At 40.4% G+C, this 26,685-nt stretch overlaps 1 protein-coding gene across 2 annotated transcripts in view; it reads right to left on the bottom strand.

The window, feature by feature from the left end:
- FLT1 (fms related receptor tyrosine kinase 1) overlaps positions 1-26,685 on the bottom strand; it is a 117,863-nt gene that overhangs the window by 73,240 nt on the left and 17,938 nt on the right. For both annotated transcript variants that reach the window (XM_037376963.1, XM_037376964.1), the window contains exons 4-10: positions 18,323-18,447; positions 12,280-12,442; positions 12,056-12,192; positions 10,342-10,516; positions 8,269-8,386; positions 6,112-6,281; positions 5,542-5,701 (exon numbers count right to left, since the gene is read on the bottom strand). In XM_037376963.1, the coding sequence (XP_037232860.1) occupies positions 5,542-5,701; positions 6,112-6,281; positions 8,269-8,386; positions 10,342-10,516; positions 12,056-12,192; positions 12,280-12,442; positions 18,323-18,447 (1,048 nt within the window). The remainder of the gene's footprint in view (positions 1-5,541; positions 5,702-6,111; positions 6,282-8,268; positions 8,387-10,341; positions 10,517-12,055; positions 12,193-12,279; positions 12,443-18,322; positions 18,448-26,685) is intronic.

Raw genomic sequence — 26,685 nt, forward strand, 5'->3', positions numbered from 1 at the left:
TTTGAAAACCAGCAATATTGAAATTGGAAAGCTTAAGCTTCTGGTTCAGCTAAGACCCGTGATCAAACCATTTACAGCTTACAGTGTTACCCTGAGGATAGACTGGGGTAAACTGTACTCAGTATGCAGCACGTATTTGTCAAGCTTATTTATCCATATGTATATGCCAGGTCCGATTCATATGACATTAAGTAAAATACAAAAAATATTTTAAAATTCTGAAATGCTGAGGACAGCCCTACTAGCTGTTTTCAGAGGACAGAAGGTGTTCACAAGCAAGCATTGACCTCTGGCTCTCAGTGGAAGTGCAGAATGAGATGCTTCAGCACACTGCTTGTTCAGGCTGAAGCAGATCAGATGCTGTTTCACTCCTCTCTTTTGGCTTCAAACTCTCTGCCAGTCCATGCTACTGCAATGTACTCTCATGTCTGTCCTCTGCATTTTTTGAAAGATATGTTGAAAAACACAAGGTCTGATTGTTATTTATGCTAATCTATTTCCCCAACCCTAGCAAAATAAGAGAATAGCTAGCTGTTTTGCTTTTTTTTTTTTTTTTTTTAATATACCCATTCTAAGTACCTTTACTAGATCACCACAAGAAGATTTTCTTGTAGTAGAGAGTGGAAGGCACGAATGCCACCAGCCAGATCCTCAGCCAATGTGGATTTAGAGCCGAGGATCTGGCCACATGTCAAATTAAACAAAGGCATTTTTGAACTACCTGTTTATTAATGGCATCTGACCTACTTTTACCAGTGCTAAGGGCTCAGACTTCCCCTTCCCGAAAATAGAAGGTGGCATGGGGAACAAAAACAGTCGCTGTGGACAAACTAATGGGCATCGATGTTTGCAGACACCCAACAATTAAATTTGGGTGGTTCAGTACATTTCTAATTAAGTACAATTAACACTTGTTCTTTACTTGTTCATTTTACATACCTCACTGATGTTCCAAATCTGGTTTCCCCTGATAATCTATCCAAGCACATCCTAATGATTCTGCCTTTCAATCCCTTATTAATACACTGACATAGACAATGCAGAAATGCAATTAGACTGCTACGCACACATGGCCTGCCTCCTCTTTCACTGGAGCTGGTGGGAGTCTGGCCATGCACTTTCATTACGGTACTTCCAGTCTTTCTGTATCTCTGCAGAAGTTTCAAGGAAAACTGCTAGTTTTTGCCTCCAGAGATCCACAACATGCTCCTATTCTTCCCTCTGTAGTGCTGGAGAGCTATTCCTATAGAAAATCATATGTGTGACCCTGCAGACAAGCCTCAAAGGGATGTAATATTCCCTTCTTATCACACTGTGTTAAATCAGTAGCAATTTCAATGAGGACCCACACACATCAGAGCGCTACAAATGTCACGGTTTCCTGAGATTAGCTCTTTGGCAGCAGTACCAGCATAGACATTGCGACACAGCCCCTGGTCCCTGCTGCCTGCTTCTGTCCTCAACTTCACGTATTCAGCCCTTCATTCCCAATCCCACCGTTCAGGTGGTTTTACCACCAAGTTCATATCCTGACACTATAGTAGTCAGGGAGGCAGAGAATCAGGGACCAGTTTTTCCAATGACTTTGTTTTTGTAGGCATCTCCACGGTACCATTTATGTTTCTCTTTCCCTCATGCACACACACACACAGAGGAAAAAAAAAAACCAAAAACCAACAACAACAAAATAATGCAGACTGATGTCACAGCAGGGTTGGAAAAATAATAATCCAATATTCAGTTTGAGGATAAACAAAACCGATAGTTCAAAGAGAGAGGGAAGCAGCGAGGTGATGGGAAAGTTGGAGCACCCAAGGTAAAATTTCAGTGTTGTATCTGTTTGCAGTTTCTGAAGGGCCGATCAGTCAAGCCTTGGGCAGAGCACGATGAAGATGTCTCTTGAGCTGCCTATATGGAAATGTTCAGAGAAAGAAACTACCCCAAACGACACTGCACAACCGCTGAGGAGACCAGTGCTTCCACTGAGCAATATCAGCATCCCACACGCCTTTCTTGGCAGGCTCTGCCAGGCCAGTTTAAGATAAACACAAATCTGCTCCAGAGATTCAGACGAAGAACAATTAACATCAGGTGATCCCAGCATGCAGATGCTCACGCTGCAGCCTCCGAGCTGATCAGTTTTAGGTGGAGCCCAGCCTGGCTGGCTCCACAGACCCTCGGCGTGCCCTGCCGCTGGCTGCCCCTCTGCATGCCTCTGCTGGCAACCCAACCTCAGCCAAAAGGAGGCCAGAAACAACAACTCCAGGGCAGTAGGGAAGGGGCCAAGGAGGCTGATGGACACTGCAGGACAAGCGTCCCACAGGCTGCCTTCTGCTACAGCCACTGAGCAACCACGAGCTGCCCAGCCGGGGAATGTATATGCCAGCTACAGAGCAGCAGAGCAAGCTGGAGTAAGATAGCACTGGGAAAGTAGTATCTTGGTCATTTAAGAAAGACTAATCTGTAATTTTTTTAATTGCATTTTATTTTAACTCTCATTGCATCTTCTACTGTTTTTGCCTGCCATCTCTGAATTTATTAGCTCTGTATAAGCTTTTAAAACCCCAAAACCATTACTTTTTGCCCCAGACAGTTTTTCTTGACGCTTCTATGTTTCCTTGCTGGGGTGAACATCAGAAGAGAAGGTTATTTAATGGCAATAGAGTTGGTTTAAGCAATTTCAGCAGAAAATAAAGAACAGGAAATTTTAATGTTGGTCGCTCCACATTCCAAGAAGTCACATTTGTTGAGCAATTTTACAGATTTTTTTAATTTTTTTTTTTTAAATTTGCTACCAGGAAACTATGGAAACTGTTTAACTTGGCTGGCCTCCTGTTACTGGCCTGAATGAAGCAGAGAGAAAAGTTATGCAAATTGACTGTATCAATCACAAAGCATTAAAATATATCTGCATTTTATTTAAAAGCAATGGAATCCATTGAGGTATTTTTAGATTTTTTTAAGTAGAAATACTGTCTGGAACAGAAACTGAAAGAAGGAGCCAGATAACCTAATGGTTTCTATTAAGGAGCCCATAGGCAATAGTGTTTCAAAAATAAAGTCTAATTTATCCAGTAAGTGTCATTCCCCAGCTTGCAGTGATAGTACTCAAGTGATGTCAAGTTAAGCACATATATAAATCCTGGAGCAAACAGATCTGTGCACTGCAAGGTCTTCGCAGCAACAGCATCTTTTTACTCAGTGCGCATTCTGTCCTGTGGCATGAGACTCAGAGACTTGATGAGACTCCCCACTGCCAGACACTGAATAACGGTAACCTGCGGGGATTTATTAACTTAAGGTACAAGGTACACCTGTGCACAGAAATAGGCACTACTTGAGCACAAATAGAACAACATTTTAGCCTTGGAAACCTAATATTGGGCAGGTAAATCCAAAGAAATGTTTTAATGACAGAATAAGATTTTTTTTTATCTGCTGCACAAGCTAAACACACCTTAAATCTGTTGTTTAGGCAAACCTCCCCCTACATGAGGAAAGTATAGTGAAATAGGTGGGATTAAAGGGCTCTCCAGTTCTTCAGCAAGAACACTCGAACTGGCATAGCCATCAACCTAGGCGAGGCATGCCAGCTGCCAAGGTAGTCCACTCTTGCTCCCTTCTTGGAGCAGGAGACAAAATGTAATTATCAGGTATTTCTGCCTTTCTGCAACAGTCAATTGTCACCATATTATTCAGAGGAAGTCGTTCCACACCTCCTAGGGAAAGCATTAAAAATGGTGTTCTGCAGACTACTTCAATGAGCATTTAAAAGAGAAGGAAGGGGAGGGGGTTAAAGAGAATCGGCACAGAACAATTATGAAGGCAATTTGGAAGCAAGTCTGGAAACAACCTTGTAACTGAGCCAATAGCTGATTCAAATTGTTACATTTCTCCTTTGATCACCTGCTCAAACACACTTCTAATTAGCATTTAATTGAGTCTACAGTTTAGCACATTATTAAACACCTGCTAGCGGATATTAATTTCTGTTTCTGATGACACACTCTCCCGTGCTGCAGTGCAGATCCCTGCCTGTTAACAGCAGGAAATATTTGACAATGGACGAGCACCACCCCAGCTCCCAAAGAAGAGCCAACTGTTTTATCAGTGCCGCACTGTGATTTCAGCCCAGGGTATGCATAGATATATAAACATTTGAAAGAAACCAAAAGATTGAAACTTTGCATATATGCCTTTCACAGGGTTTTTTCTACTTAAGAAGTACTGTGATTTCTCTTCTCTTTCACTTTGCACCTATGAGCAAAAATAAATTAATACTCAGAATTTTGCGACTTGTCCTTCGAAGGTAACCGAACAGATAGAGTAAATGCAGCCCTCACCTGTCCTCGGAAAGCAGAACCTCAGGTTATACCTATTCCGGCAAAAGGAGAGATTGCTAGTGCCACCTCTTGGCGAGAAGGGCACAGAAGGCCACCCATTAGCATAGTCCCAAAGCAAAGCGTAACTGGAAAAACTACGTGCGCTTCTAGGGAGTGCTGACCGCTGTCTCACTGATCACAAAGCACCCTTAATTTGAAATAACAGGTTTATCCTATTTAATTGAAGGAGGTGTCTTGTATCCCTGCAGTTAAGCATGTGATTAAATGTTTGGCTGGATTGCCACTAAAACCCAGTGCTAGGAAAGCATTAAAGAAGTTAAATCCTACGTGAAGTGATTATCTTCAACTGAAGCTGAGAAAGTGTTGGTTCCTAAACGTTTGTTAGGTTTTTAAATATCTTCATTGTGCTGTGATCCAAATACCTTGCATGTTTGAACCTTCTGATAGCAGCTTAATGCTATTGCCATTGTGGAGGTTGAATGTTAATCATTAAGACTGTGTCAGATTTCATGATGTGGGAAGAGCTTTGGATAAATGAGTCAACGCACAAACTTGTAATTGTAAGAAACAGATTTCAAAAGAAATCTTAAATATAAAAGAGGATTAGTTAAGTGCCACATCAGCATCAAGTAAGCTTGTATGGTGCCATTTGTATTTCATCCTGTTGAAATATCAGCTGGAGAAAGCTGGGCCCATTTGGCTCGCTGAACTGAATCTATGAGCCAATGTATTGTAAGAGAATTCAACCTTCATAACGGAAAGAGTCTTTAAGATAGTTTCTGTTGAATTTCAGAAGAAGTCATGCAGGGAAATCACTGTGTGTGGAGGAAGGCGTGGTGGAAAGCATGGAAATCTCCTCCGTGAGAAAGCATGTGAAGTTTGAAAAGCATTATCTGCAAGGCTTCCCTCATAAAAATTAAAAAGCAATTATCACCTTTAGACATTGCATACATGCATAGCAGTGAACTGTAAATAAACTTGTGTAGCAATACAAAATAACAGCTCTGCCCTCCATTTTCAAATAATGCAGAAAAAAATGCAGTGCTTGCATGTTTACTAAAAAATACATGGATTAAAGTTATACAAACTTTACTAACTAAGCATTGGTCATGGCAAGCTTTATTCTTGTAAAAAAGTAAATATTTAAATGTAATAGTAAGGGAAGACATGCTACACGTAAGGAAGGAAGTTGTCCTACCTTGTTTTAGAATGGTTTTGTCTACAGGGATACCACATCCATGTAATTTTAGGCTGAGGAATACCATACACTGTACATGTCAGCACTTGTTTGCTGCCCAGTAAATACAGGTTGGGATCAGGGAATGATGACACAGCATTTTCATATATCTGGGGTTTCACTGTAAAGGGTAAAAATTAAAAGCAATTAAAACCAGCTAATTTCCAGTGTATTGCATGATCATGAAAACGCTACATTTCTGCAGGGTGAGTAATAAGAAAAATCCCCAGGAGAACAAAGGAAAACAGCAGGCCTAAGTGAAGTCAGATGAGCAGTTAGTAACACATTTAAGTCATCAGGAACAAGTATTTGACTGTGGAGGACAGAAACCCTTCTAACGAAAACCAGCAGCTGTCTTCTGATTGCGAGATGGGTCTATCACCCTGCATATGGGCCTTGGGTTTGGGTCCATGAAAGCCAGCAAGAAAACCCACAATGACCTGAACAGTGCAAGATCAATAAAAATCTAGCTCAATGAAAATTTAGCATTTACATGTTCAGGAGAAGAATGGGAACATATTGTAAACTTACCATTTACTCTAAGGGTGACTGTAAGGTTCTTAGACAAGTTCCACTGTCGTATGCTCAGTATTATAGTGTAGTTTCCTGCATCTTCCTCAGCAACATCCTTGATGATTAATGAATAGTCTTTAACCATGTACCGAGCACACTTTTCAGCAGCAGGTAGACCATCTTTTAACCTGTTTAAAAGAATTCCAGAAATCAAACTTTTGAAAAATAATGTTGCTTAAACTGCCTGTGCTATTTCATTTCACAACATTTCTTAATCTTTGGGCAAGGATTGAATTTACAGTCCAAGATTCTGTTTACCAGAGGTTTATCCTTCCCTTACAAATAAGATCGCTGATATTTATAAAGCACTTTGGATAATACCTTTGTATACATTAAAATCAATAAGGATCTGATAGAGTATTTGAGAGTTGCTGAAAACCACAACTGTCTCTCTGATGATCCCAGTTTTCCATGCTTGTGCCGCCATTTAGTCTAGAAGACAACCATTTTGGCTGAAAGTCATTCACACAAATAAAGGTTGCATCATCCAGAGCTGACCATTTCTCTATGACCTCAGAATACATCCTGGGACAAAGTATTACAGTAGCCTAAGCACAGCTGTGATTTTAGGAAGAGGAAGAGTAAGGAGATTAGATAAGCATTTAAGAATCAGATATCCTGCTATCAAGTGAATGTTTTTAAAGATAACAGAATATGAACATAGAAAGTATGAACTGTTGCTCACACACAGATGAATCCTGAAGAAGCACAACACTTGTCTTCAAAGTCTAAAATACAGCGTGGAGCACATTTTGGTAGGTTGCTGTATGAAGATTGACATGATGTTAGCAGAAGAGTGCAACAGAGTTTCACTATCAAGAAGGACTTGATTAAAATGATTCACAAGTTTTAGTAAGTATTTACGGAAGATACTTGCTCTTATTAGAGGAGGGAGCACTAAAAAATGGATCATAAAAATTTATTTAGGCATTTCACTGGACAGAACCACTGAGTAGATGAGGCAGAAAAAGCCTCTAGAGATCACTTAGTCCAACCTCCTATTCAAAGCAAGGTCAGAATGTTGTTCAAAACCATTTCCAGTCTGGTTTTGAGTATCTCCAAGGATGGAGACTTCAGAGTCTCTCTGGACTACTTGTTCCAGTGTTTTACCAACCTCAGAGTGATAAATAAATGAATAAATAAATAAATGAATAAATAAATAAATAAATCTTGTTTAAATGGATTTTTTTGTATTTCAGAAATTTTGCATCTGTATGTGTAGTCAGCAAGCCCAGCCACTAAAGAAACAAAATACTGTACAAATGGCTAGCATCAGCTACACTTTTGCCGCTTAATTTTCCGTGTGGAGCCATACACGTAAAGGTTTTGTAAAATAAAACAAAATGTTTGCAGCAAAATTCCTGCCTGTGAGTATCATGGACACTCACTGTTCATGTATGTATGATTTGTTTTCTTAATCAGTCTAGTCACAGACCCTTTGTTAAAGTGCAATGAGTTGAGCCAGAGCTACTGGTGTTTAAAACTATTCAAATGAAAAAAAAACCTTGAGATCATGAATAGATAACATTGTTTTATATGAATGTGGTTTGGGTTAATGCAAAAAACTGTTCAGAAGTTTTCTTAGCACAGTATATGTAAGCCAAAGTAAATGCTCCAGTCACTAAAGTAGATCTACAACCTGCAGATCACTATATAATAAAACCAGCTTCTATGCTTTTTTAATAGTGCAAGTCTGTATGACTCGAGTCAGTCAATTATTTTAATGAAAATCTTTTTTTCTTTCTCCTACTGTCTGAAAAGCAAATTCAGGTCTTGTGTCTAGGTCTGAGTGAAGCTGGATGCAACACTTCAGTTAAAGTTGGTAGAGATACTTAGCTGCAGAGTGTCCATTGATTTCAGTGGGAGACATAGTTAACGTTTGAGGATCTGAGCTCTAAACTTCCCAGATACCCTTTTTTGCATTTGCATGCAAAAGTATGTTCTCATAAATTGGTAAAACCCAGGACAACCCTGAAACTTCCAATAAAACTCCACAACTGTATTGTCTCCAGTGTGTTGCCGTTTCAAGGAGTCTTATTTGAACATTTTACCAATACTATTTTTCATCTAGGACAAGGTCCAGTACGCGTACGTGGAGGTAACTGTTGGTCCTACCATATAACCTCTGGAGAGGGAAATGCCTTCACTTTCATCGACAAACGATAGGATTTTCTTCCAGCTACAGCCTCCAGTGCAGTTTTTCTTCGACGTTTCAAATTAATAAACATTTTATCTTAAACAAAAGAAAAAGAGTGCACTGTATTACTGATTTTTATTTTCAGCCTGCAAAAACTGTTGTTCTACTAAAAAGAACAGGAACCCAAACAAAAATGATCTTTAGTAATTTTGGTGTTTCCACACGGCAGCAACAAGAACAAAGCCTAACCTCCATCTAGAGATCTATAAAATATAAAGAAATTCACCACAAACCTACAAGAAACTGAAATATAGTTCCCAAGCCATGAATGTGCCTGGAGAAGAGACACTGGCCAACTTCACACCGTGCTTCAGTCAGAAAAAAAAAGGCACAAGAGATAAGGTGGTTCCTGGTACATGGGAAGCTGAACTAGATGATCACGATGACCCTTCTACTCCTGAAGACCAAACATCAATGGGTATTCCAAAAGAAAATATTCTGCCGGTGAGAATTTAACCGAGCTCCAGAGAAACAGCAAGGAAAAGGCAGACACGTTCTGTATCATTGGTAAACAGCTGTTTCATCACACAAACAAACCTTTATCAGTTCATTGGAACAATCTCAACCTGCTGGAATTTGTTCTTTTCCAGTTGTACTGCCCCATATTTCAAACTCTCTGGCAAGTTGATGGGTTTTACCAGAGGCAGTAAAACATAATATTCATACAATACAGTGAAAATCTCCATACCTCTCCCTATCCCCTGCCCCCCTCCCCCAAACTGCACGCGAGCAAAATAAAACATTCAAAACATGAAAAACTGTTTGATTGTCCATAAGGATGCTGGATATCTACTAAACAAGTGCAAAGTTTAATCACACTTGCCACGTAAGATGCACAAGATAAATGAGCAGTTTGATTACACAAGTCAAGTTATAAAGACACAACCCCGATCCCGCAAACCCTTATTCACACAGGCTCTTTCTAATGTGGGTATCCCATACATGGGGCTGCTTATGTGAATAAGAGTTTACAGGGTGGCTTCAACAGCTGCAGCTTCTCTGACTTTAATTTTAATCTAAAACTCAGTTCCTGACAGCTTCATCTTATCTATTTAAGAATACTTTAAGTGGATATCATGATGTATCATTGAGCACAGTAAGTGGATATCACAATATGATATGATCGTAACATCCGGTGCTCCCAGTCACTTAGTCCAGGGATTAAAGAGAAAAAATGGACTGAAATACCCTCTAAGAATACCAGCATGGGGTGTTTAGTCCATGCTTCCAGATGACGGAGAAAAGGTAGACCACTGAAAACATGGAACAAATCAATATTCTGCCCATGAGTCATCTGTCATAGAGGACACCCACCAGCTGCTTGGTCCTTAATACCAATGACGCTCCAAAGATCCTGGACAGTCCTAATTGTAACAGGATGCCACAAATAAGGCAGCTTGTCATAGAGCCCCAGTGCACAAAAGTCCTAATTCACATAAATCTGAAATAACACCAGATTTCACAGTTTTCACAGAAAGCCCAGGCAGACCATAGGGAGCTCGTTTAAGGCTCCCACTGTAAAACCATATTAAAGAGTTGCAGTATCTTGTGCTCATTTCAATTTATTGAATGGTCTAGCAGCTACCTGCTCCATGTAGAGCTAGTGTATCTAATTCTTCGTTAATTTTTTTAGAAAACAATAAATAACTACTGTAGAAGAAGAAGTGAGATTCTTCTACTTAAATTCAGCTTGTACTTATTATTTTATTAAAATATAGTTTAACGGATTGCATCTGCCAGAACTGACTGAGGACAAGGTATCACAGTATGTAGCAGATGAGAGTGATCAAACCGAATACTAACATGCCTACTACCAATAATACAAAACAGTCATGAAAGAAAAGGCACATATTCTCTCTGGTCTCCTTCCTTTTTCCGCCCATGACGAATGAGCTATAAATTCACTCCCACTTTGTGTCATGTAAAGCTATTTTATGACTGCCTGTGGTACACGAGCATTCTGTATTCCACAAACCTGCAACACTTCTTACCGTAAACAATGACTGTTGTGTTTACAGCTTTGATTGATGGCCCACTCTTCACGTGGCAGGTGTACTGGCCTTTATCAATATCACGCACTTTGTCAACAACGAGGATACTGTAAAAAATATTGGCTTCTGTATTCTTCTGGTCAATGCGCTGCGTTATAGAACCTCTTCTCCTTGCCTATAAAAGCAAAAATGAACAAAAGCGAGCTTAATCAAAGCAATTTTCATTATTATTAAGATTTTTATTTTACTCTACTGCCACCATACCTTAATAAAAAAAAATCCAGATCTCCCTGTACAGCACAGACATGGGAAAGATGCCTAACATTTCCAGAGGGTCAACAAAAAAAATTATATGTAACATTATATGGCAATTCATTCTTATCTTCTCCAGGGTTGTAATAGCATCCAAACTAGTTCTTTCCAGATGAAGATCATCCCTTCTGTATGGCCTGCCACACCAACATGCCCCAGGTCCCCACTGCACCTCGTCCAGCATTGCCCGTAAAAATCCCTGAAGCCATGGTGTGAAGAGCAGCACATAAATCGGTGCCTGGACTCAGTGCCATAGGCAGCAGACATTCAGAAGAAGAGAGCATCAACACAAGAAGGGGAGAATTCTGGAAACGCTATAGATGGAAAAGGGACTAGATTTGGCAAGGGAATAACAGGGTGGAACTGAAGATAATGTGCATCTGAGGAGTTATTTCCTGCAACTCCCCCTCAGCCTTTGGCCTCAAAGTTTATTTAACCCAGGACATTGTTGGTGTCTTATAAACACTGAGCACCCTTCAGTTACCATCCCAATAAAAACAAAGCAGAATTTCACAAGTGTAGTGTCCAGCTAGGGCTTGGTAAGACAGCAATGAGCAATATAATACATTTGGAACATTTCTCTTTTTGCTAAGTTGTTTATTTCTGAGGTGAAAAAATGCCAGGGAAAAAGGCTACAGTATGCAAGAAACAATTGCATTAATCTTGCCTATATAATGTAATCATAATTTCAGTTTGTGATTAGGCACAATGAATGACATAATAGATGATCTTCACTTGAATCATCAGCATAAATCAAACTGACATGAAAGGAATGGGAGTTGTAAACCTTAAACTAATGTCAAATTTCTTATCAGCTTTACACTGACTCCCTGGCAGATATTCTGTAAGCGACATATATTTATGAGGATGCTCCCAGCAGGGGGGGAGGAGAAGCACATTCAAGATCATGCCTGTAGCTGTCAAAACAAGAGGATTGTTCATGTGACACTTAACAAATGAGATTTTGGCTAGCTAAATCAAAATATCTTTTCTAAACATGCTCGAGTCGGGTGCCTGACTGTCTGCCAGTCTTTGAAATGAATGTGTTGAGAAAGACAGCCTCATGGCAAACTTTTTTGTTACAAGAAAGAGCCCCTGCCTGGGACTGGATGATAAATTTCTATCATTTCCCCAGGTCGAAAAGACACTCCTGGGAATGAAACAATTCTAGCGTTTGCTCGTGATTATGCAATATAACCAGAGTATATTGTGCAAACATGTTTACTTACTCAATTAGGCACCAGAAAGAAAAAAAGAAACCTTAAGAGGCATGTCAGCAAGGGTCAAAATGATGGAATGCGAACCACGGCAAGCATTTCGAAGCAAAATTCCTCCCAGGATGCTAGATACAGCATGATCTGTGGGAAACCCCTGGCTGCTTCATTTCAACCACAGCACTCACTTCTCCAGGATAAGTCCACGTCATCTGCACTCTGGTGTTCCAGGCTGCGGTGACAGTACAGTTAATTGCTAGGCTGTCTCCTTTCAGCAACTTGACAAGACGCGGGGTGCTTAACTGAACATCAAAAATCGTGTTGGCTGCATGTGACAAAGAAGAAAAAAAGTGAGTAACGTCACCAGGGCAGAGCGCTTTCTGAAAGACAGGGAGTAGAGAACACTACTTACTCTCACGGTGCGTTAGGTACTTTGTGCTGTACGTGTGTCCACCGATGGTTGTCTCGCAGCTCAGGAGCCCTATGAACCTGTAGGTTGCCTTAGGTATTCTGAAGCCTTTCATGCTGTCCCAGATTATTGTCTTGCCATCAGGAATTAGGGTTTCTAGTGGAATCTGGAAGTGTCAAACACACATCATAAAAACAACTCATCCTCATGCCACTCTCTAATCAAAGCAGCCTAATAAAAAGGAATGGGGAAAAACCCACCCTAAAAAATGCCAATCAAAGTAGAACGGATGACATTTAATTACGCAGATTTTTCAAGTCACATTTTCATCACAAAATAGAGGAAAAATCTGGGTGAAGAATGTGAATGTTTTATTTGTTTCCAAGATTTCATTATTTATAACAGGATGTAATTTATGACACAATAGATTGACACTATCATTAGCCTCAGCGCTTGGGCTGCTATTCTGTTGGCTCCTGGTTGGCAGCTAAAGTGCTCATCTTGGCAAACCTTTGCAATTAAGTATCCTGGTTTCACCACTGAGACACAAATGCACATATTTCAATGGAGGTGATAAATGGACTTAATTTGCTGTCATTTCATGGCTTTAACAAATTCCTGCCAGGATTCAATTTGATGCTTCTCACGTTTATGTTGTCTGAAGGACTGGACTGTTTAAAAAAAAAAAAAAAAAAGAAGTTAAGGACATGACTGGCTGTCCAAAGCTGACCAGTCAGAGTACACATCTCTAAGTGATCACATACAATGTGAAGTACAAATTTTAAAGCCAACAAGCTTCCTTGGGGACTTTTGTTGAGAACTACTGATTATACTGAATGGGGAAAGTCATATCGACTAGAGATTTTGAAAGGACGCCTTGAAACACTAAAACCATCATATTTCCACAGAAAAAGTATCCAGCACATTTTAAAAATTTGGCACTTCTAAGTCCCTCGGAAATTGAGGACCCAACAAGTACTTAATGTAAAGCCATCAGGTGTTTTTAAACTTTAGACCTGAAAGCTAATGTGGACTAAAATATTACCACATAGGATCAAGTGTTCACTTTGCCAGCAGTAAAAAAAATATTTCATATGAGAGTCCTTTGACTTTTAAGCCCCATTTTAGCAAGGTATCAAGAAAACCCTGAAAAGATAAAGCATGACACAGGCACTGAAGTGCAGACAAGATCTCTTGTCATGGGTTTTTGTTATGCCTTATCAATGGAATAAATGTCACCGTTTGGGTAACACAGAGATCAGACATGAATACAAAGCCTGATGTGATTCTTCTTTTATAAAGCCTGCTTTTACGGTAAAAATAACATATTTTTAAAGATGACACAGAGTAGAGTTTGAGTGAATTATTGCCCTAAGCAAAGGCGCCTGGATCAAATAAGCACCTTGCAGCCCATCACCTCTTACTGTGTACCCAGTCTCACTACGTCCCCTTCATCTCCTCATCCTTCCCCTTTATTTGAGCAAAGGACTTAAGCATTGGCCAGTCCTCTCCTTCCTATGGCCAAAGCCAGCCTGAGTGGCTGCCAGAGGCTGGGGGAAGCATGGCTGCCCAGCACCTTCCTGAATGATACAGCTTCTCTCCAAAACACGGCAGTCGTGATGCTGCTGCTCTGCACACACCAAAAGCTACCCTTGAGATCACCTCCACTCATCTCATGCCATTTCCTCCAACAGAAAGGCACGGTGAATCAAATGAACAATAATTACAGAGCACAAAATGCTGTGGTAGAATTCCTTATCTTTACAACAGCTGATAAGATGCTATAATAAGCATGCAAATCACAGGGGAAGTGTGTTACACACACACGCGCGCACACTCAAATAAAGCCCATTACATTACAGCCTGCTGGCTACCATTCAACAATATCGAACTCTAAGAGCTCTGTTGCCATTCCTGTTCTAAATAAAACAAGTATTCAAGCTTTGGGTTAACTAGTTATGCTTTCAAGGGCTTCAACTGGATTTATCCTCTTGCCGCTTTGGTAGAAAACAGACTGTTTCTGAGCATATTCCTCCAAGAGTTTTCACATACACTGTGAAGAAAGAGTGAAGTCAGAGCCTCAGAGCCTCCCTAGACTCACATTTCCCAGGGAATGCATTCACTTCACATTAATTAGTTAATTGATGGTTTACTGAATTTGTATCAGCCTTACTCCAAGAATGGGAAAGTAACCGAAACATCCAGGATATGTCCAGGTCTTGGAAATACAGTGCTTATAAATATGATCCTGTTTTGCAACACTTAATGTTGTGATATTCAACAGGCTCACCTGCTCTGGAGGCGAATCTTTGCCTGCACATCTCATCTGACATCCCTCAAAAACAGCTAGAGCTACAGCCTTTTGTGTAATTTTTCACAGCTTTGAGACTAAGAAGTTGCACACGGTCACACGTGAAAGCATAACTCAACTGTTTTAAGTTTCTGTAAGGAAAACTTTGATTAGCAAAAGAGCAACGTGACACAGCTGGTCTCTGGCTAAGTCTTGGGGGTGGGAAACAAGACACTGCAACAAGTCCCTTTCAGAGGGTGGAAATACCAGGATTTTGTCTCAGAAGAGTAGTGGTGGCTGGGTGCTCACCCTCACAGCCCTTCACAGCTCTACCCTCTCTCCATACAGGCTTCAGTTTCCTACCCAGCTCTCCTCCACGCTGCTGGGCTCTGCCAACCCCACTGGTTCAGATGACCCATTTCCCACTCTCAGAGAAGCACAGTTGCTTTGCCTTGCCCTAAATCACCTCCCAGGGCACCACCTAGAGACATGACATCATCACCATGATGAACACTGCATGGGTGGTACAGGACAGAGGATCCCAGAATCACACAACAATTTAAGTTGGAAGGGACCTCTAGAGGTCACCTGGTCCATCGCCCATGCAGATCAGGGCCAACATTGTTCAGGGACTTGCCAAAAAATGGCCCATTTGGTCATCACAGAGACAAGTAGGAAACCTATGAAGAAACACAGGGCAGGCATTCAAAGAATTAATTTGTTTTGATGGCTGCAGTATACACAGAATTTATTGTCTACATGCTTATCTGTGTGAACCACATCACTGTGGCTCCCAGCGCAGTCTTGGCCTTTTACTTTCTTTGTACTTTGTTTCAAACTAGATTTCCATTTCTTTTCGTTCTTTGCTCAACACCAGCCACTGAACCTTTTTGGTACTCAGTGGCATTAACACAGTACTGCCACAAGGTTTTGGGTACATACATATGATTGAGAGTATATAGTCCAGCTGTGTTTCCCCACATCTCCAAAGGCAGGTTGTATTGGAAAGAACCAGGTGAAAGCATAGTGGAAACATATGTTAGGTTCTGAATGCTTGTCTTTTCTTTCATGTCTCCCCTTCCACCAATTTGGGAGGGATGAGGTGGCATCATTAACAATTCCCACTGTCTAGGTGTGTGACTCTCAGCATCCTTGGGGTTTTTTCCCTGCTTCTTTCGTTAAGCTGAAGCTTATTTATCTCTATCCCCATGAATGTCATTACTGTACTTTTGGATTCTCTGTTATAAAGTCAACAAAGAGAGGTACCAAACCATTGTACCAAAAGGTGATGTTTTCTCCATTTAACAGGATAAGAGCAAATGAAGATGCAAGAGAAGTGCACACCTTAGCTGCAATGAGATTTATCTTATTTTAGGGATCTTGAATGAAGCTGCTAGAATCATATGGATAGGAATGATGGTTTCAGAAGCTCTGGATATCTGCCTATTAAAGATTAGAACAAAACTATCAATTAATTTCACAGCTCTTCATGTCATGAGGAAAAGAAAAGGCCATCGGCTGTTGCAAATATAGATTATCATAACAGGACCTGAAGGCTACATTTGAAATAGGAATGAAAAGCTCCACCCCTATAACCCAATCCCTGTTTTATTAGCTTCTTGATTTTTAAGACTCCTATGTTGCACATGATTGCCATGCTATAGAATATAATTTGTACAGATGTTCAGCCTGGAAGTTAGAGCAAGGCAGTATCTCAAAAAGACTGAGTAAGGTAAAGATGCAATTTTAATGAAAAAATCATTTGTAGTGTTGAAGATGGAAGTAGCATTGCACAGGAACAGAACACTGAAGGCAGTGCTCATGCAGCCGTAACAAGTCCTTTCAGAAAAGATGGATTACCAAAAAATATTTACTATTTTTACTTCTTGGCAATATAGAATGCAGAACCTAATGACTCTAATGCTGGGGGCTTCTTTCCAGGTCCAGAGGATTGCATTATGGGGACACCGGCTTCTTCCTTTATCACTGAATGGAAAACACAGAATAGGTTTTGCCAGCTCTCCAGAAGTAGTATGCCTGCAGCTGTGAAATACATTTAACACTTCTTTTAATTGCTATGTGAGCAAAAGCTTGCTGGAATCTTCATATATGGGTGTTACAGATGATAAATAAAGTAAGGTATGATGTAATGCATTGTAGTTTACATGCTTCAGGAAATTCTGGGATTAATTAGGGAACACATTTATTTTTCCTGGAATGCAAAACATGTAAGCAACCAATCCTTTCTTTCAAGACTTGGCTCCAGCTCCTCCTTCTCCTTCCCAGAGTATTATATCTGGGTTCGATGGTGTAAAGATGTGCCTTACACCACAATCCAAGCTAAAGGCAAGTTGATATGAAAAAAGAAAAAAAGAAAAAAAAAAAAAAAAAGAGTAGCTATGTCTCAATCTCCTCCAAATAAGGAGAAAAGAAATTTTTTTTATATATTGTTTAATAGGAGAGAAGCCTGACAAGAATTTTGTCAGTTAGGAATTTAATATGTGAGATTTCAGATGCAACACTACAGTGCCCAAATAAGTTCCCACTCTACAACATCTCCCCTATGGAAAGCCAAGCCTTGTTTACTTTTGATTCTATAACCACAGAATCTTGTGCATCATCCCCCCCCGGTGCACTTCTTGCAGGAGAACCATGCGTGTGTGCATGTACACACACATACAGTAACATCCTAGGTCAGATTATTTTATTTTCTCTGCATTTTGCTTTCTTTCAGATGAATTCACAGGTGGAAACGAAGAGGCAAAATCAGTGTCAATATTAGCAAAGCAGCACTGGATAGAATTTGTAAACCTCCAGGTCTAATTGAAACACAGGATCAATTCTGTGGCTGCTACAAAACTCTACAGTCAAAGAGGAATCAAAGATTTGTACTAATCTAGATAAGCATCTTGCAGTGGCATTGTTTGGCAATTGCATGTTATTCTATAAACAGACAAATTTCTTTTCCTTGTAACAAAGATGAACATTTATGCTACTATGTACAGAGAACTCCCTTTATCTAGAAACAAAAAGATTACTGGCAACTCCACCTAATTTTTAAGCCAAACAAAGGAACTTTGAAAAAAGAAGCACCATTCTCTGTCTTCACATCAGGTACTTTACTGCATACACATAGGTCAGCTAGCTGTCTGTGTAACGCCTAGGGCACCTAGGAAAGAAACTGTTTCCTCAAAACATGGAAAATATCTAGTTTTTCTAAAACTAGCCCTGCAGTCTCAAACTCTGCATGTTTCCCTACAAAGGGAAGCCATTCCTTGTCTTGTAAGTGCACTCGTATGTAAAAGCAAGCAGCAAAGTTGCTGGTGGGAGTGAGGTAGGGCAAAGGCTTGCAGAGATCCTTGCACAGCCTCAGCAGGTCTCCAGGGACTTCACTTACGAGCTGTTCCAGAGGACAGAAGAGGAAAGGGGAGGAAGGGCAGGGGAAGAGGTGGGAGGATCTCTCTTCTAACAAGAAACTCCTTCCTGGGCTTAAGAAACCTTTGTCAGCAAAGATTTAATAAAATGGTATGAAAAGTTTAAGTTTCTTCAGAAAATTCCCATCCAGCGTAAGAGGTTTGATGAAGCCCTTCTAGGAGATATGAGACAAAGCCTCCAGGATTGAAATATTTCTAAACACACTGACACCCAGAAACCTTGTTTAAGTAATACTAAATTGTTGAAATATTTCAAAAGCAAGCAAACAAACAAAAGCATCATCCATAAAACCACTTCTAGAGCACGCTTGGCTTGAGGTACCTTTTTTAAAGTAACAGCAACATTTGGTGCTGTGACTCTGCATGGGATGATCATTTCTCTTCCCACAGTCATGTGTATTATTTTAGGTATATCACTGTGCATCTCTACAAATGGATTGCCTGTATCTGCAAAAGAAGAAAAAGAAAAGGTTAATACCTGAAATCTTAAGACTGTGTATGGCAATTGTAACAGTGCATACAGCCTTGAAAGAGCAGACTAACCCTGTCCATAAGGAAAGCTAGACAAAGTCCTCGCATCAATCTTCTGTTTACTTTTATCTAAACAAGTTCAGCAAAGTATTATTAAAAATTTGAAAACGTATTTATCACTTAGTATCAACAGCAGTACTTTGGTATCTCCTTTAAAATGCTGGACAGCTGAAGTAGTAATCTTTCCCATTATGGCATTGTCTCTACTGCTGAGATGTGTTTCTTATTTCAGGGCATTTCTATTTTATTATCATCAGGAGAAGTAATTATATGGGAAGTGAGCTGAAATTCACTTATCAGGAAACCCTTACACAGGACATGTTCCTGATGTCTGCGAGGAAATTGATGGGAAAATCACATTGACTTCACCAGGAGAAAGAATCTACCGTGATTATCCAGCCATACTTCCAAATCTGAGAATACAGACTAGCAAGAGTTAATCATTTTCCTCCTTCCCGCTATCACAATACCTATGTGTCTCTTTTTTTCAGTGACAAGGTAACGAAAATGCCAGGAAAACATTAATTTCTTTCAACTCGATAACTAAAGCTTGGCAGAGTAATTTACCGTCCCTTGAACAATCCCTTTAACAAAGGGCATTGTCATAAATAGCTTGCAATGGGAACAGGGAACACTGCTGCTGCTATTGTTTGGACCACGTAACAAAGAGGGGCTCAAGCCACAGACTCTGGCTCCAAATCTTCTTTGCAGGTGTTCAGAAACGAAGGTTTGGTTTGACTCGCATCACAAATAGACTACCCCAAATTCACATAAGTTTGGAGTTTTAACTCTTAAAAGAGTGGAACATTCAGATCCTTATTCTGTGCTTATCTACAGCTCCAATGTTTTTTCAGGCAAATCCTATTATTTTCACTCAGTCAAAAGTACTTGCAAATAACAATGTGAATCTTTCTTGGTAAGAAATGAGTAAAGCTAGCAAGAATTGACTCAAATTATACTATTTTATTCAAGTGCTCTGGTCCCAGACTTCTGCATGTTGACCTATGTTCATGCAAGTAGTTCTTCAAATACATTACTTTTGCTTCTCTTTCAAAAGTATGATCTCCACTTGCCAGTGTCATAAAACTGCTCTTCCCTTAGGGTCTTCTTTTGTTATTATATGCAATAATATTTTTGTTTGAGACATCAAACAGGAAGAGAAACAAATTCTGCTCTAATTTATACTGGGGAGAATCCCAAGGTAGACTACCTCAAATGTACCCCAGGGTAAAGTTTTCCTAAAGAGGTGTAATGAAACAGTTACACAAACTTTCTGAAATTAAAGCCACAATGCTTTATTAAATAATAGGTGTTAAACATCCACTGAGATTGCAAAAGGAACTTATGAGTAATAGAGGATGCGTATGTAATAAAAAACACCCTAAGGACTTGTTAGGCTGATGTTTCCTCTGCAGTACGATTCAAGGAAAGACCAAGAATGAACCTGTTTGTAGCACGGTGAAAAGAACCTTTTTTGTTTCAGTGGCTGCAGCCGCAGAAGAGGTCACCTGCCCCTTAACATCACCAGACAAACCGATTTACTACTCCCCAAAGACTCATTTGTCTTTGTCACAAAATTAAGAGCTCCTGCCCAAAACCAGCAAGCTTTGCAAAGTAGTTTCCTGTATCATAATCTCCAGATCATTACAAGTGTGAGGAAGAGCTGTTCTGGGGACTACCGGTGCTGTCTGCAGACACAGTGTCACCACTGACTGATGCCAATATCAAGGCAGTGGGGGCTGTGCGGCTCAGACCTCACAGGATTCCTGCCCATCCGAAGGCAGGGACAGGAAACAAGCACAAAACACCATGCTTGACTTTTTTATTTTTATTTCTTCTTCTTCAATGGAAACGCACGTTCACATCTGAAGAAGTCAATGAAGCGCTCTATAAAAGTAACTGAGAATGCCCTGGCTGCTCTTGGTAGGCTTTAAAGCTCAGTCACAACCTGTCTTGGTACAGTCCCTGCAGTGGCACACCACGGCGTCTCCGTGCCCCCGCTATTCGCGTGCAGAGCTCCCATTGACATCACTGGGGACTTCTGCCATGGGCTGGAGGGCAATCGACGGCCCCAAGTGCTCCAAATGTCTTCCTGCTTTTGATTAAAAGAAATACGCATCATGTTTCCTAGCACAGTTTTGTTTTCATAATGAGTGTGGAGGCTTTTCCTGATTCCCTTTGATTTTATTCTCCTTCCGTCTTAATGGCCGTAAGGGGATACTCTCAGTGCCTCGAGACCAGAGCCTGGTGCAGGCTCTACCAGCCTGGATGAGGCAGAGTCAAACTGACGCCAGCACCAGGGCAGGTTATACCATGTTGGCAGGGTATGCCAACAACATGGAATCCTTCTGTCCCCAAAAAAATAGCACTCCTTGCCTCTGTTTTCCTTTTCCCCTCCCATCACAGCCCTAGCTATTGCCAGCGGCTTCTGCTACATTTCCTCCCAATTCCTTCCTGAAGGGAGGTAAATGCCATCCTTCCCTGAACAGCTGGCTGGCAGCACATCTGGGATGACCTAACCCCCCACTGGCGGACTCCTGGGCCAGCTTTACTCACTTTTATGCTCAGAAAGCTCTAGACATAAAAGCAACATCATGGATTGACCTGTCCTGAAGATCACATCCAAGTTACACATTTAGCTCCATTGGGATTTGGAATGGAATATCTAAGAGGGTCAAACTTGTTTTTTTAGTTTTGGTTGGGTTTTGTGGTGTTTTTTTTCTTCAGAGATGCCTGCAAGGGTAGAAAAATGAAAGCTGGACAGTCAGAATATTTGCATGTGTTAAAGGTTACTCAGTTTACATTGTGCCTGGAATTAATGACTGGGTGCTGGTTTGACTGTGTTCCTTACAATATCTCTCAGTTACAATCAACATGAAACCACAAAAAGCGTTCATGAAATCACAAAATCCATGAAGGTCACTTGCTATATTGTTAAAGAATATAAATAGCAGCTTTTTATTAAGCTGGTTGGCAGCCAGATACAAACTAGGTAAGAGACTTAACACAAGCAATATTATGTCTGGTATCAGTAACCTGTCTAGGCTATTTATGGGGTTTGCACAAACAACTAAATTAGCCAACACTGAAATGCCAAATTCAAAAAAGATGGAGAGGTTCTTTTTTTTCCACAAGCTTCAGCTACTGTTCTTGGGTTTGTTTTGTTTTTAATAATCTGAGCTATGTAAGTCAGAGTACTTACACATTTGCAAGAAGAAAAGTCTCTGCAGGAATATCTGAGCTCCTTGAAATTCTCTGAAAGTTTGTCCTCTGAAGTTCTTCCAAAATACCTACTTACACCTGGCTCATCATTAAGATTTTTTGGGGGCTGAAAGAGCCAAACCAGTTTCCTCACATTCACATAACATCCTTTTCCCTCATGCATATGAAAAGGAAGGACCAAAGTCTTTAGTAAAGTACAGGCTTGAAAACTTCATTAAAGATAATAAGCCAACTGCCAAATTCCCCTTTCCATTGTAGGGATTCACTCTAACTAACTTTATGTATCCCAGCCAGATTAGTAGAGCTGTTCAGAAGTAATTTGAGAAGAACCTTGCACACCAAGAGCGGCTCTCATCTCACTTAACATCTAAAACACAGACATCTCTCACTGAGCTAGGTGGGCAACCTGTCAGTGTTGTCACTGAGGGGAAAGGGGGATTTCTGCCACGGGACTCATCTGCCCCATTTTAGACATCTGTTTTATGATGAGATGAATCATGCCCTAGGAAATGCACCTACTCAACCCGCTCACATGTAAGTACCTATGTTCCTTAAGAAAAAAAAAATAATAATCCCATTTGACATGTCTGGAAGTACAACACATCTGCAAGAAGGACTTTTCCACTCTTGCCTCTCTTTAGCCTGTAAAATAATACTCTTCAAATTCAAATTATTTCTCAACCTTGAAAGAAGACTTGAGATATAAATTAACAATCACAGAAGTCCAGGGAAAAAAAATAAAAAGGAAAAGGAGGGGAATACTTTGTATCTGGAGCACATTCACAGATGAAGCATTGCTAGCATAACTGTACGGTGATTTTTAGGCAGGGTTTGTTTGTTTTCCTTTGGGGCTAGTTATAGAATGCTATCATTGACGCAGGTCTGCAACACACACAAAACATGTCTATAACTCTTATGGAAAAATATTCTGACCTACATTAGCCGGAAAATCCATGCTAGAGTACTATGTTCAGAAAATGATCTCTAGAAAGGCTACTGGACATTAAGAACCCTTTTTCAGATGTATCCCTGCTTCTTGGATAGTTCATCTTGGGAATGTAGCCCTGTTTCAGTAGGAGCTATAAGCCTTGGTGAGGAAGAAGAACCTCAGAGGGTTCAGTGCCTGGCCTTCGATGCTGCCAAGGCCTCCGCATGTGCTCCGCTCAGCACAGCGTACCAACATGTGAAGTCCACGTACATGCAATGACAAAAGCATGTCAATTATAGGTGATTGACATCAGCAAGTCCTAGAGGGCTCCGTTTTGTACCAGGAACCCCATTAGACACTAAAAATGTGTCTGCACACTTGACACAGCTGTAGCGTAGTTTAACTTCAACTAGTTTCCTTTTCATAACAGAAGTGCTATCATATTATTGACTCTGACAGTGCGAGCCAAAACTGTACTGCTCACTTTAAAACTGTGCCAAAAGCAAAGACAGAAAAAAGGCACAGGGGAGGAAGAGTTTCCCAGGCCTCAGCAGGTTCTTCTGTCAGCACTTTATTTCTGAATATGAAGAAGAAAAAGGAAAAAGAAGAAGAAAATCTCCCTTTCTTTTAGGTTTCAGGGTGTTTTGTCTTACTGCTTTTTTCACCTGTTGAATTATTTTGACTTTAATGTTTCTGATCTTAAGAGACCCTCTTGGGGAACTCTTTGGATGCTCTCCCTGTTCTGCAACATAGTACCTTTAGGGTTATAGGACTCAATCCATTCAAGCTAAGTCTTAATTCCACATCAGTTCTGGGGCTGGATCCAGCTATCTGTCAACAAGTGGACCTCCCAAGGAGACGCCATATGCTCAGCACTTGCAGAATACAACTCTAGAGTTTGAAAATGCACTCAAAACCCCAGATGTTTTGGCAATTCAGAGGCTTACATTTTGAAGCATTCACTAATGCTAAAGCCCTTCATTTTGGACTGTCCGACCCAAGACACATCTCAAGTGAAAGATCCAAAACTAGTGGACATGTTTGACATTCTAGGCAATGGTGAGTACTAGTACTCTCAGGACTTGTACCTTTAATTACCCAGCTCTGATTTGTCTCACCTGATTTAAATCATCTCAGAGCAAGACAGGCTTGTTCTCCAGATTCCTTGAAAAGTCAGTGATGAGAAATACGTACCAGAAGGTCCTTGTTTCTTTCTGTTAAGTACAGAAAGAGAATAGACAGCTGACTCAGCCTAGAGGTCTGATTTTAAAACAGGTATTTTGAATGGTGTTTAATTGAAGTACCAATACATGTCTCATTACGCAAGGAAAAGTATGTGGTCAGAAGACACACACAGCAGGAGTTCCAGGGGAGACAAGGAGAGGGAGAACATCGACCAAGAAATGGGCTAACATCCTAAGGCCAAGTACAACTTCACTTAGCGACAAATTCTTCATTGCAGCAGAATTAAGACCTTATTCTTGTATATTAATAGCTGGAAGCTATCTTCATCACAGGAAGCAGCAACATTTCAACTTGAATCAAAGTTTTTTTAAATACATGCAAAAATCTAACCTTGATATATCAATGTTAGTTGAACTTATATGCTTTTCCTCTGTCATACCATGGGAACAACTGATCAAAGGCAAGAGATGAGGAGAGTAGAGAATGAAGAGAACTGCGCATTTTTGAAGAATATGAATGAGCCCCAGTAACTGGAAAATAGTGTCTTGGAGATAGTAGAACAAAGGCAGGCAGAAAGAAAAGCCTTCAGCACTGTCCCCAGGGAAATTACATAGGTTTCAAAACAGCCTGCTGATAAGTTTTGATTCTTAAATGTCTTTATTCCATAATTATCTCTTTTCAAGCAGAGAATTCCCCATGCCTCACTCCAGTGTACACAGTGAGCGTTTATTACAAATCTTTCCATTTTACTACTAGGCTGCATTTGCATACAAAACAAGGATCCGAGCAGTTTGGGGTCCAAGACAGTGGAGAAATTGGCAAAGAAGCTTTGCTTCATTTCAGATTTTTCCCATGGCTGCTGGTGGAAGTCAGGACACATCAGTTTTCTTAGAGCAAAGCCCAAGACTCTTAAGAGAATTAATTTCCCTCACTTGATGTCTCAATTCCTGAGCCCTGTGTAGTCAAGAGTTGCTGTGGCACACACTGCACACTCACTGTCCTGTGAAACACAGTAGTGACCTCTCCAGCTGAAAGAAGGGTGGTGTCAGTACTAGATCCTGCAAGAGAAGTCACCAGCCTGCCTGTTCTCAATCACGCAAGCACAGGACTTCAGAAATGCTTCAGGTCATCCTGGGGCATGTGGGACTTGCACTGTCCTTCTCACTGACCTGCATCTTGGTTTCGTCTACAGAAGCTCATTTGCTATAGCATACATTCATTACTGAACCAACAGACTTACTAGGTTTATTGTTTTGTTTTGTGGGGGTTTGGTTTTTTTAAAAATCCAGTTCATATTCAGTATCACTCTAATTACGGAAATGAAAAACATTTTTAAAACAATAAGTGATGACTTCCTGTACAAACAATATCAATTTTCCTGATTCGGATTCTGTGTTTGTAAATAGCAACTATTTGTTCTCATCTGCAGCATGCTAAGACATGGGAAACAGGCGCCTCTGTGATCCACATGGAGCTAATATGGGAAATGGACTGACACAACGTCCTGCCACAGGAAACAATACAAAACCAGGAGGGACCCAAATTTTACAAATGTTTATTTCCTAAGCACCCATAAATTCATTTAAAATAAAACTAAACTCAGGAAAGGTAGTCTTCACAGATGATTGTTACCCACCTCTCACCCCACCTTGAGCCAGGTAATTGAATTTCATACACATTCACAGAAACAAGGACTTTACTTATATTAAGAGATTCCTTAGTATATTCTTTCCAAATGCTAATGCTACATTGATCAGAAAGGGTGCTTGCTTTCTTGTTTCTTTTCAACCTACTCAACAATTCTTCCTGAAATTGTAAATTTTTGGAGGACTAATAAACCTTTCCCCACCTTAGGGTAGAGCGATGCCTTCAACAGACATTAAATAAGCAGTTACCTTGCAGCCTCCCTCGCTATCAGTAGTTTGCCCTAACTCTTACATGTGCTTACTAGGATCCAATCAACACTTAAGTGTTAAGAAATTGGTTCTTAAACAAAAGGATTGTTAAATTCAGAAAATTAAGCTGCCAAAGAGGTCTAAGCTTGATACATTCTTGTCCCTTAAACATTTACTGGGTTTTGGCAAGTCAGGTAGGAGGAGAAATGTAATCTAATCCTATCTTCAACAGTGACATCAACATTTAATGACTGAATGTCCTTGAAAAATAAACAAAACCAAGACACTCAGGCAGTGTTCCTTAACTGATTACGGGGGGGTGGATGTGTGTGTGTGTGGGCAGAGGGGGTGGGGGGTGTCCATCTGTCTGTCCAAAAACCATTTCTCCAAGGATACGTTTCTCTTCCATCATCACGTGATTTAGGCAGATAACCTTGGTTCACACACATCTAATTGAGGATCTCTTTCAGATACAAGCAAGCTATGTATGACTTGGGAAGCACTGAAGAGTTAGAAAGACGGGTTGTGTCTTCCATTTGTAAAAATTCAGGATTCTGAAAAATGAACACTTCAAGCAGGAAAGACACCAAGAGAACATAAAATAACCTCCTATATCGTAAAGTGCATTTAGCAGAAAGGTTCTCGGTCAGTCTCACAACCATCTTTGCTCTTCTCACACGGTGAATGGAGAGGACTGTGGGTAGATCTTATAGAGATAACATCCAAGGTGAGAGGTTCAAGAAAGTCCCATGATGGGAAACTTGCAAAAGTCATTCAAGAAAATTGTAAGTTTTCCTAGGCAGCAGGAAATAGTGGTCATTAAATGAGTGACCTGCTTTGGTTATGCTTCCATGGATGCACCTGTAGTTGGTTATCCAGTGAATTGTCTGAAAATATCTGGGTAAGAAAAACACTCTACGGTGT

This window comes from Falco rusticolus, chromosome 2, assembly GCF_015220075.1.
Source record: "Falco rusticolus isolate bFalRus1 chromosome 2, bFalRus1.pri, whole genome shotgun sequence".
In the NCBI taxonomy this organism is placed as follows: domain Eukaryota; kingdom Metazoa; phylum Chordata; class Aves; order Falconiformes; family Falconidae; genus Falco; species Falco rusticolus.